General features: G+C 57.1%; 1 protein-coding gene across 1 annotated transcript; it reads left to right on the top strand.

Annotated features, from left to right (window-relative positions):
• Positions 1-2,552: 2,552 nt before the first annotated feature.
• POU3F1 (POU class 3 homeobox 1) lies at positions 2,553-3,710 on the top strand. Its single transcript, XM_035562267.1, has one exon. The coding sequence runs from the start codon at positions 2,553-2,555 to the stop codon at positions 3,708-3,710; it is 1,158 nt and encodes a 385-aa protein (XP_035418160.1).
• The last annotated feature ends 7,852 nt before the right edge of the window (positions 3,711-11,562 follow it).

The following is an 11,562-nucleotide window of genomic DNA, read 5'->3' as shown; positions in this document are numbered from 1 at the left end:
CTCTGTTCTTTGCTGTTTCCAGCCTCTAAATTCAACTTTTATTTAGCAAAACAAGCCCAGAGCACAGTCTGTGCCCGACACCTTGGTTTGAAAAGATCGTTTGATCGGGCACAAACCACTATTACTGCCTGAATGGGCTGCGATGGGGACCCAAGTTATCACACGTTGTGTTTTCTCCTCTGGTGAGTTCTGAAACACGTAAACAGGAGTTTGAAAGGAGATCCAGTCCTCAGCCGTTGGAAGTGATTAATTCCTACTAATGATTTACTGATTTACGCACAGCTTATTTTGCATAAAGTTAGAGCTGGGCACATTTATTCATTGTGATTCCCTTAAAAATGGATATAAATATCAAGAGCAATTGGCTACCAAAAATTTGAATATTACAGCACTGCATCATGCAGAGCTGACATGAATATGAGTCTGGGTCAGAAAAAAATACACAGAAAATGCTTATCCAAGTATGATATTTTACAGCATGTCACTGAATCATCAGAAAGGGTTATATTCATTACAGATGTAGGCAGTGTTTGCAAAGGATTCCCTGGGAAAAAAATGAAAAAAAAAAAAAAAGAGCATTATTTTCCTAGTGAAATGTGCTCTGTGATCTATGGAAGCCATCTGTCCTGCAAGGTCCTGCCTCTTCCCAGGGCAGTACACCTGAGAGGAGGTACTGGGGTCAGTGAAAGGAACCGATTGCACATCACAGCCAAAAAACGCTCACGTTCAAACCCAAACTTATCCAATTTGGCAAGGATGGCGCGAAACGGAGCCTGCCAGGTCTGGCAGCCCCGGGGACCACCGTGCCCAGGCGTCCCCCCGGCGGGGTGCGGGGCATCAGCACGTGGCCATTGACATGTGGTGCTCGTACTCGTATTGATCCGGAGGTTCGTTGTTCGCCCAAGCCCTTGGCAAAGGTCACCGTCTCTGCTCCCATGTTACAAATGGGAGCACGGAGGCGAAGAGATTAATTTTCAGAAGTGATTAATGTTCCCGGTGCCCATCCTGATTCACTTCAGGCCTCGAGCCCCAAACGAAGTCTGGAGCTGGGTTAATTAAGGTGTCCCTTGCCCCTCTCCCAGCACCGCCAGACACGTCCGTTGCTTGTTGTCCTTGTCTTTTCCCACAAACTCCTCCACCCTTTATCCCGTGCCAACCCGCAAACTGGCTCAGGGACTTGCCTCTGAGGCTGCTCCTTTCTCCTCCCTGAGCCCCACATTTCCCGTGACACCCAAACGGTCTCGGATCCTCTCCCCTTGGCCCTCGGTGCTTTATGGGATGGGGAAGGAGCTTCAGAAGGAGCCCCCACCTGCCCAGGGCCCGGGGGCTGCCCTCGGCACTGCGATCCAGGCGGCGTTAACCAGCAGGCAGCCGCGCTGGGGATGTTCTCCCAGCCGCAGATACCTGCCGGTGCTGGGCCAAACGGCACTTTGTGCACTGGGACAAGGGGGTTTCCTGGCAGAGGGCAGTGACGTGCCTCCAGAACAAGGGGCTCTTCCCAGCTTGGGGGCTGGAAAAGGGGCTGGGGGGAGTGGGGGCACGGCAGGTGACAGACACGGATGTGAGCTGGGGCATCAGGCGGGCTCTGCAGCGTGCTGGGCTGGGCTGGGTCAGGCCATCGGTGCTGTGTGGCCCCATGCTGTGGCACCGTACCGTGCCGTACAGCACCAGGCCGTGCTGTACCGTAACGTGCTGCACCAGTGCCATACAGCACCGTACAGGATGGTACCACACCAGGCCGTACCGTACAGCACCACACAGTGCTGTGCTGCGCTCTACCATACTGCACCGTGCCATGTTGTGCTCTACTGAACCGTACTCTACTGTACCGTTCTGGACCATGCCATACGGTTGCTATATTGCACCGCGCTGTGCTGTGCCGTGCTGCACCAGGTGGTACCATACAGGACCGTCCCACACAGCACCGGGCAGCGCTGCACCGCACCGCACCGCACCGCACCGTACCGTACTTTAACCCCACCGTGCCGTGCCGTCCTATAACGTGCTCTGCCGCCCCGTCCCGCACCGCACCACATCGCGCCATGCCGCCCCGCACCGCCCCGTCCCGCAAAGCACCGCCTGTCCCGCCCCGCCCCGCCCCGTCCCGCATCATCCTGCCCAGCACCATCCCGCCCGCTACCGTCTCGCCTTACCCCGCCCCGCCCCGCCCCGCCCTGCCCCTCCCCAGCCCCGCGCCCGTCGCCCCCCGCCGCCCCACGTGGCCGCGAGCCGCCCGGCATGAATGAACGCCCCTCCTCCAATCCCCGCCCTCCTCCCCGCCGCCCTCCCACGGTCCCCCCCCCCCCCCCCCCGCCTCCCTTCCCGCAGGCCCCGCCCCCCCACCAATCCCACCCGCCGCCTCCCTCGCCCTCCCACCAATAGCAGCCGGGCCCGCGGGGGGCGCGCCCCCCTGCCGCCCCCCCGCCTATAGCCGAGCGGCGCGCGCCGGCGGCGGGCCAATGGGGCGCGGGGGGCGTGGCCGGCGCGCGGCGGCGCGGCGGCGCGGCGCGGGGCTCTAAAGCGGGGCGCGGGGCGGCGCGGCGCACACGGCCATGGCCGCCGCCGCCCAGTACCTGCCGCGCGGCGCCGCGCTGCTGCACCCCGACGGGGAGCGGCTGCCGCAGGCCGCCACGTACCGCGACGTGCAGAAGATGATGCACCACGACTACCTGCAGGGGCTGGCCCCCGCCGCGCTGCCGCACCACCAGTGGCTGCCCAGCGCCGGCACGGATTGGGGCAGCGGGGGCGGCGGAGGAGGAGGCGGAGGAGGAGGAGGAGGCGGCGGGGGACCCCCCGGCGGGGCGCACCTGGCGGCGGCCGAGCACGGCAAGGGCGGCCCGGGGGGGCCCCGCGACGAGCTGCCCCCTCCGCCGCCTCCGCCGGCCGCTTTCCACCACCGGCCGCACCTCGTGCACCAGGCGGCGGCGGGCGGCGCGGCGGGCGGCTGGGCGCAGGGCGGCGCGCACCACCTGCCGCCCATGTCGCCGCCGTCGGGGCAGCCGCTGCTGTACGCGCAGCCCTACGGGGGGCTCAACGGCATGCTGGGCCCGCCCGGCCCCGCGCTGCACCACGGGCTGCGGGACCCGCTGGGGGCCGAGGAGGCCGGGGGCCACGAGCTGGCGGCCTCGCCGCCGCCGCTGGGGCCGCCCGAGCCGTCGGACGAGGACGCGCCCAGCTCCGACGACCTGGAGCAGTTCGCCAAGCAGTTCAAGCAGCGGCGGATCAAGCTGGGCTTCACGCAGGCCGACGTGGGGCTGGCGCTGGGCACCCTGTACGGGAACGTCTTCTCGCAGACCACCATCTGCCGCTTCGAGGCGCTGCAGCTGAGCTTCAAGAACATGTGCAAGCTGAAGCCGCTGCTCAACAAGTGGCTGGAGGAGACGGACTCCAGCACGGGCAGCCCCACCAACCTGGACAAGATCGCGGCGCAGGGCAGGAAGCGCAAGAAGCGCACCTCCATCGAGGTGGGCGTCAAGGGCGCCCTGGAGAACCACTTCCTCAAGTGCCCCAAGCCCTCGGCGCACGAGATCACCTCCCTGGCGGACTCCCTGCAGCTGGAGAAGGAGGTGGTGCGGGTCTGGTTCTGCAACCGGCGGCAGAAGGAGAAGCGCATGACGCCGGCCGGGGGCCCGCACCCCCCGATGGAGGACGTTTACGCACAGGCGGACACCTCGCCGCTGCACCACGGGCTCCCCGCCGCCGTGCCCTGACTGCCCCGGCCCCGCCGCCGAGCCCCGACGGCGGCGGAGCGGGAGCGGCCGCCCCTATAATTTATTCCTCGGACTGGCCCGGCCCGGCCGCCCGCCCGCAGCGCTATTTATTGGGGCGCCGGCCGCAGCAGAAGTAGCCAAAGGTTTGCGATCTCTAATTTATTCCCTCCCCCGCGGGGCCGCCGGAGCCCCCGCTGCGGCCGCCGGGCTCGCCCCGAGGGCGCCGCGCCGCGCTCCCGGCCCGTTTCTATTTATTTTCTAACCGTGCGCGGAGCTCTGCCCCTCCCGTTGGTAGGTTCGGTTCGTTCCCCCCCCCCACCCCACGCCCCCCTCCCTTCCCCTTTGGTTTCGGTTTTTTGTTTGTATCTCTATTGCAAAAACCACTGTAGACTGCGAGGGTGCGTTTCTATTTATGTTATAGTAAATATTTTATTACTTACATAAACCATTTACCCAGGAACCGGTCTCGTGTCGTCTTTGCGGGCTGCGGGGACGGGACCGGGCTCCCGAGGTGACCCCCGAGGTGTCGCCGTTGTCCTGAGGCTGCCCCCGTTGTCCCCCCGCTCCCCGGGGGCTCCGTCGGGGCGCTTGTGCGAGCGGCCGGCCGCGGCGCTGGGATGCGCGGTGCTGGGCGTGCGGAGCCTTTCGCTGCCCCGACCGCAACTTTTTGCTGTCCAGGAAGCGTGACTTCTCCCCACTGCTCACCGAAATAATGCACCGCGGGGTAGCGAAGAAGACTCCCTCTCCTCACCCCCAAGCGCGCTCTGGGGTTTTCCGATGCCACCGCTTTCCCCCCTCTGTGGTTTCGTGCCCCGCTGGTTTGTGGTTACGCCAAGAGAGGCTGAAAATGTCGCTGCCGTGCTCTCTGTTTGTGGAAGGATCAGCTCGCAGCTCTCCTTAACCTCTTCTCTTGCAGCAGACGCCAAGAAAAGTCGCACGTGAGGATTGAGTTTGCCTTTGCGGGTCCTTTGATTCCGGCGGTGTTTTGTGTGTGTCGGGAGAACTTTTGAAACGTGCCTATGCAGAGCTCTTGCACTGGGGAAATACTTTGAAATCCGGTGGTAAAGCACCAAATGCTTTCTTTTTATTTAGCAGAGAACTTAACCTATGGTCTGGCACTTGCTAGTTTCCCTGCTCGACCCTTGGTATGAAGTACATGCTGTGAAAGAGCAGGCTGAAAAGGGATCTCCTAGTGATAACCCTGTGTATAAATTCAGATATATATATATATGTATTTTTTACATATCAAATGTAATTTATGCTTTAAAATCTCCACATGAAAATTTTTGTTTGCTACAGCTTGGTTTTGTTGCATTCTGTGCCTTTGGGGTGTATCTGTGTGTAAATTTCCGTAAGCAGCAACGCATTTGCAGTAGATCATGTTATGAATTATTGCGTTCTCAACATCCCTCACTGTAGGTATTCTGCATTTGGACCATTCAAAAATACAAAGTGTTGCTCGTTCAAAATTCTGGTAAACTGTTTTTGAGATTTTAAAATAAAGTCACTCTGAGCAGTTTTTTCGTTAAACCCTGTTTGCTTGCAAGTACGGAAAGCAGTGGCTGACTTTGAACAAATCAGCTGGCCAGTGCTGCAGGTCAGCGCGTTAACAACTTTTCCTTGGCATGCAGAGCGTAGCCAGAAATCGCACGTGAAGGATTCGATGGGCACTGCATGTTTTGTCAGGTTTGTTTCAGGCTTTGATTCCTTTTGACTCCTTTTCCTGCTAATGTGACTTTTTCCTATAAAAGCACAGAGTTGTAGGGCTGTTAGAGTAAGTCCTGAATTCTAAAAGTTTTCCTGTGTTTACTGAACATTTTCTAATTTCTAAATCGCTGAGTGTATGCGGTAGCTTAGATTAAACACTCTGCTTTAAAAAAAAAAAAAGTACAGGAGTGTGATGATGTTTCCATGAATTTAAGGGTTTGAGTTGATGCGTCGAGAAAGTATTTAAATTTATTATCAACTCTGAAATCTTCCCTTAGCTGTTCTTTTGTGTGCTTCACACACAGCCCATTGTGCTCGATGTTTGGGAACGCTGCAACTCTGCAGCCTTTCCTTAAGAATCTCTGTGACAGCTGGGCTGTAAGGAAGAACCACCAAACAAAAGGCTATATATTTATTCTTTTTCAAGGAAACAAACTCTTGTTTGCATTGAATGAGTAAGTGTACGGCTTTTCTAGGCTAGGAGTGATTTCAGTAGCCTCTCTCTGAACCAACCTGCCTGGCAAAGAGGATTCACGTCCATACTTGGGAGGGAAGGGTCAGTTTTCACATCGTGTTCCTGTAATGGATGAGATGCGCTGTGAGTGCCGGGGAGGACGAGCACCCTTGGGTTGTGCGCTTTGTCAGATTGGATAAGGCGCTGGCGGCCCCGCTGCGTTAGCTCTCTTGTGCTGTTGAGCAGCAAAAATAAAATACACTTCATACATCTGATTTGTGCAGCGCCACGGTGCTCAGCCACTCTGTGAATCAAATGCCCCAAAGGTTCGCCTCACTTAGGAGAACTTGTTAGTTTTCTTGGTCAAGGATTAAATAGCAATTACTGGAGGGAGAGTTGCTTTTTTTTTTTTTTTTTTTAATTTTCTTGTTTGGTGTTTGGTTTTTTTTTGCTTTTATATTTTTGTTTATCTCACTGAAGTGAAGGTATGAGCTTCTACGGTTGGACCAGGAGCCAAGTGCATGAAGGTAGGACTGTGCTGTTGGTACATGAAGGAAAAGCAGACGTATAAAGAGCTGCTTAGCGATGCACAAAAAAACTGAAGAATATTCCAAGTAGGATGTGCAGAATATTCCAAGTAGGACAAGAAAAGGGCAGGGGAGCTCTGCGCATTCATGACCCAGGACCGGGAGTGCTGGGCGCTGCTGCCTGCAACCCCATGGGGAGCTCTCCACAGCCGCGGGGCTCTGCACGTGCATGGGGGCTCTGCTTCGGCCTCGCTTGCTCTGCACCAGGCTGAAGCCGTCCCCTGCAGTGCAAGCGGCCGTGCCCTGAGCCCCCCTGCCCAGCTTCTGGCCAGGAAGCAAGGGCTGGGATCTGTTGAGGTGAGGCAGTAGCCAAGGAGCTGCTCTGCCCTAGGCTGGGTATGAGCAATTTTAGGAAATTGCATTTTTCTCTAAGGCAGGCAATATTCAGCAGACAACTGTTTATTTTTTTTATTTTTAAAAGGGGGGGGTTAGCTGGTATATATAGAAGAAAGTTATTTATATATCTATAAACATAACGAAGGTGCTTAGCTGCTGCTCGGCTTTCCTGTGTGCTTAAGAAAAGGTTGTGGCGTGCCAAAATCCACTTTGGTTCTAAGATTTCTTGTCTTAGACCGTTACCGCTGCCACTTGCAGGGTGTGCTTGTCCTGTAAGAACTGCGGGAGGGACTCAGCCCAGCACTTTGCCTTGCTAGGCACGGTCTCCTGTAATTATTGATGCTGTATTCATTTTATGCTTTCAGCAGAATCCAGTCTCCTCTGCTCACTGCAACCTGCTCAGAGCCTGATGGCAGCCGGCTGTGCAGACTGTCCCCGAGTAGCTAAAGCAGCAGCGGGAGCTCATCTCTTGGCGTGTAAATGTGGAGCATCGGCGCTAGCGCCCTGGAAGCTTGTTCCCACCTCGGCCCATCCCTGCTCGCTGGCTCTCCTGCACGGAGGGATTTCAGCACCGCCTGCTCGAGCGTATATTTTAATTCTGTGCTAACGCCACCGATGTTTGCATGCGCTTTAATTCAACGCTAATGCTGCCGCTGCTTGGTTGGAGCTGGATCAGCCCCGGGAAGGCTCAGTCGGTGCTGTTACTTCGCGGGTACTGGCAGTAAAAGGGGTTTGTGCCCGTGGGGGATCCGCAGCTCCCTGCCTGCCTCGTGCTGCTCCTTGCAGCCGGGTGTCAGAGACGAGCCCGTCCCGGCTGACAAACCGGGGCTGATGTTGGGGGTTTGGGTGCAGGAGGGGAACACGCCCAGGAGCTGATCGGCTCTAGGCAGGGCCCAGGGGGGCTGTTGTAAGCCCCCAGTGTCGGCTACGTGCCCGCAGGGGACAGCGTCCGGGCTGGCTGATGCTCGTAGCGCTGCTCAGACCTGGCTGGGCAAAGCCGCCTGGAAGGGGCAGCCCCAACGACCTGCAGGAGCAGGGCACGGGCTCTGCCCAGCACCACGGTGCGTTTGGGGAAGGCACGGGGCAGCAGCTCCCCAAGCCTTTCATTTGAACCCCACGGCGCTGAGCAGTGCTGATGTGCGGGCGCCCGGCATCGCTCCCGCTTGTCGTTTGCTGCTGAGCGTAACTGTGCTCGCGGCTCTCGCCTGGGCACAGAAATACAAATAAGGGCAGCCCCGCATCAGCAGATGTTTGCCTTTGTGATTCATGGAAACTCGCCTGCGAAAGTTCCCCCTTGTTTCAATTAGGACTAATGAGAGCTGGCTCCTCCGCGCAGCCTATCACGCCGGGCACGGGGATTACGAGGCTGCAGAGGCAGCATTAGGGCGCACGGTGCTGCACGCCACATCTAATGTGCACGTTAGATCAGGCCTCATGAATATTTCATGCTCCTTGATATCGCATTATTTTTGGGGTTGGTCAAAACGAATGTTATCCACTGGAAGCGGCGCAGAGCAGGGATGTGTTAGCGTGCGGTGCCCTGGCTCCTGCACCTGAGAGCACCTGCTACAGAGGGGAGCGCCGTCCATGCCAAACTTTAAAGGTATTTTTATTAATGGTATTTTTTTATTATTTTCCCTCTGTTTTGGAGCACCCTGCCCCACGAAGCTGTGTCCCACCTCCAGCACCCCACTGGGTTTCCTCGTGGGCACGCCAGGTCTTGCAGCCCCGCAGAGCCTGGCACACCCCGACCCCTCCGCTGGGTTATTGCTCTCCCAAGTCCTCTTGCTTTTTAATCCCTGCAGCGGTTGCAGGGACAGAAGGGACAGCAGGCAGCACACCGAAGCGCAGTATTTCTTCTGCAGTGCTTCCGAGCTGGCTTTTTTGTCACTGGGTTTAGGCAGGGCTGTGGGGAGCTGAAGCTCTGCAGCTCCCTGTCCTGGGGGCCGTATCCTGCACAGCTGGGTGCCTGGAAAGGGAACAAAATAGTGCCCACAAGTCCTTGCAGAGGTCGTGAGCATGCACCAGAGCTGTCGGGCGCTCTGTGGAAGTGTCTGCCCCTTGCCAGGGGATCACTGCAAGGTATGAGGAAGGCAATGGGCAGTCTTTCATTTCTGTATTAATCCTATGGCTTTTCAGTGCCTTGAGCTCACTGTGTATTAGTGCCTCCTGCTCACCCTTCGTGCAGCTTTGAGATGGCGCTGGATTTAAATTTGCAGCCGGACAAAACTCTAGGAAATAGAGAAGGTGAGATTCCCACGTTTGCATCTTTTGCAGTCACTTGCAGGCTTGGTTTTAAAGAGTCAGGACATTGCATCAGGTGTCTCTAATTACATATATACAGCGGAAAAGTTTTGTTCAGTCACTTTTAAAAGCCTGGAAACAAAAGTGATGGCTTTTCAAGTAGATTGAGAGCAGCACGGGCAGTGAGAGAGCTGCAGTCCCAAGGGCAGTGGTCGGACCTGCAGCAGCAGAGACTCCTCTAGGATCAGGGTATCAGAGCTCCCAGATCTCCTGTTGCTTTCCTCTTCTATTTTCCTGATGTGGGCACATACGATCATGTCTTTCCTGATCAGGTGCACCGACTTGTGCTGCAGAGCCTGGGGGGATCCGATGGGGTGCTGATGATCCCTTGGGTGATGCTCAGGGCTCTGCTGTGCCTCAGCCCAGCTGCTGCCGGTCCCTGCAGCCACGGAGGAGAAAGAAGCTGGGTGCCTGGCAGGCAGCGTGACCCGGCCGACCTCCACCACAGGCAAACCTTGTGTCTCGTGGTGCAGGCCACAAACCATGCGGGGTTTTCTGTTGTGGGGTTTTTCCTTTGAATGTTGTCACTTCAGAGAGCAGAGCTAGAGTCACCCGCACTCTACTGCATGGAGGACACGTGCTGAGCCCACCAGTGCCCGCAGAGCAGCCTGCACATCGTCCTCCCTGGGGAGGATGCGCCTGCAGCCAAAAGAAGCAGTGGGCATCTGCAGCCCCGCGTCCCTCCTGCGCTGCATGGCCCAGAGGTGGGTGTGAGAGCCATGCTCTCATTCTTGGGCATGGAAACACGAAGGGGATTTGCTCCTGACAGAAGGATTCTGACCTCTTTTTTTCTTCTCAAGATGACTATTTACTCTCAGCAGCAACACGCAATTTCATTTTCCAGTGAGACTGTGCAGCTCCTTGGAGCAGCTTAGCTCCTAGCATGGTGAGTTGTGATATGAACCTTCCTAGTTCCTAAAGGATCCCACCGCTGGCTCTCTCTCCCTCGATCTTTGTGCTGGTAGCACAGCACCCTGCCCTCTCCCACCCCCGGGCCATGAAGAGCCGTGCAGGGCTGGCAGCAGCCTTGTCCCACCTGCCTGCATCTCCCCGTCCCTGCTGAAGGCACAGCCAGGGACATCTGCCACCCCCCAGAAAATGGCCACAGTCACCAGAAAGACAAAACCAGAAATTGTCCCTGAATATTTGCCAGCCCGCGGGCCCCTCACCGTGGCTCACATCTGGGTGCCACGTTTGGGGGGAGCTGGGGGTGCCGGGGTGCAGCGTGGGGCTGAGATTTGGGGCCACAGCTGGGTGCTGCAGGAACAAAAAGGTCGGACCCGCTCTGCAGGTAAATGCCCCCATCCCCGTGCCCTCTACCACGCTGTGCCCCCAGGCGGGGGGGCTCGCAGCCCCCAGCTGCTGCTGGGGACGGGCACAGGTCAGCAGCACCGTGGGGAGCGTGCGGGATCGATACCCAGAGTGTTTGATATTCTGCTTAGTGGAACGCTTGTTATGTCTTTAATTACTATTTCTAAAAGCACCACGGGATGGAAAGCAAAAGCCAGAAATAAATAGCGAGGGGTGATCAATTGGGCATGAAACCCTTGTTATTGATCACCTTTAACCTCTGCTTAAACTAATGACAGAGCTACCATTTAACTGTCCCCAGGCACAAAGCACATCAATTGCACGAGTGCCACATAAATCACGGTGGGTTGCTGCGCTCTGGGGAGGGCGAGGGGCCCCTCCGGGCTGCGGGGCCCTGGCTGGTGCTGCTGCAGCACCCTCGCTTGGCTCCCCCCGGGACGCTGCTGCTCCCTGAGCAGTGCTCCCCCAAATGGGCTCCCACTAGCCGAGCCCCAGCTCCCTGGATGGGGCTGCAGGCTCTGCAGGGTTTGCCCTGCCTGCCTCTTTCCTCAAAGGAAAAAAATCATTTTTTTTAGCTTAAATAAAATGATTTATGCTATTAGAGATCCCATTGATGCTGCTGCCCTCCGGTGCACCAGGGCCAGGGATGGTTACGAAGCACAGTGGGTTTGCAGGAGGAAGGACAGCCGGGACCCAGGTGAGACAAAGATCTGAGCAAGGTTTTGAAGCAGTTGAGGCCAAGTGGCATGGGCTGGATGCGGTGAGGATCGTCTGTGCCCATACACCTTAGGTTGCTTCTCCTGAATCACCAGCTGGGCTGGAATTGCCCTTTCCGTTTCGTATAGGGGGGAAGAAAAAAAAAAAAAATGTGCGATTGGCAGCGTAGTGAAGTCAGCGCAGCCCTTCCAGCTAATAACAATAATATTCATTAACATTCAGTCTACAGATTACCCCTTGAAACCCCAGCCTGGAGACCTGCCGGTTTTCAGCACAGAGCGATGTTGCGGGGCCGTTTCCCCCACAGCAGCATTTCCACGGCTGTGCCCGACCCACGGCACCGTGGGGCTGGGGCATCGCCGTAAGGGGCGGGTGGCTGCAGCCTGCCTTTGGGAGGAAATCTTTCCATTTCATTAAAAGAGGATGGCTGTTGCTC

This window comes from Cygnus atratus, chromosome 23 (genome assembly GCF_013377495.2).
Source record: "Cygnus atratus isolate AKBS03 ecotype Queensland, Australia chromosome 23, CAtr_DNAZoo_HiC_assembly, whole genome shotgun sequence".
Taxonomy (NCBI): domain Eukaryota; kingdom Metazoa; phylum Chordata; class Aves; order Anseriformes; family Anatidae; genus Cygnus; species Cygnus atratus.
This window is presented reverse-complemented; position numbering and strand designations above follow the sequence as displayed.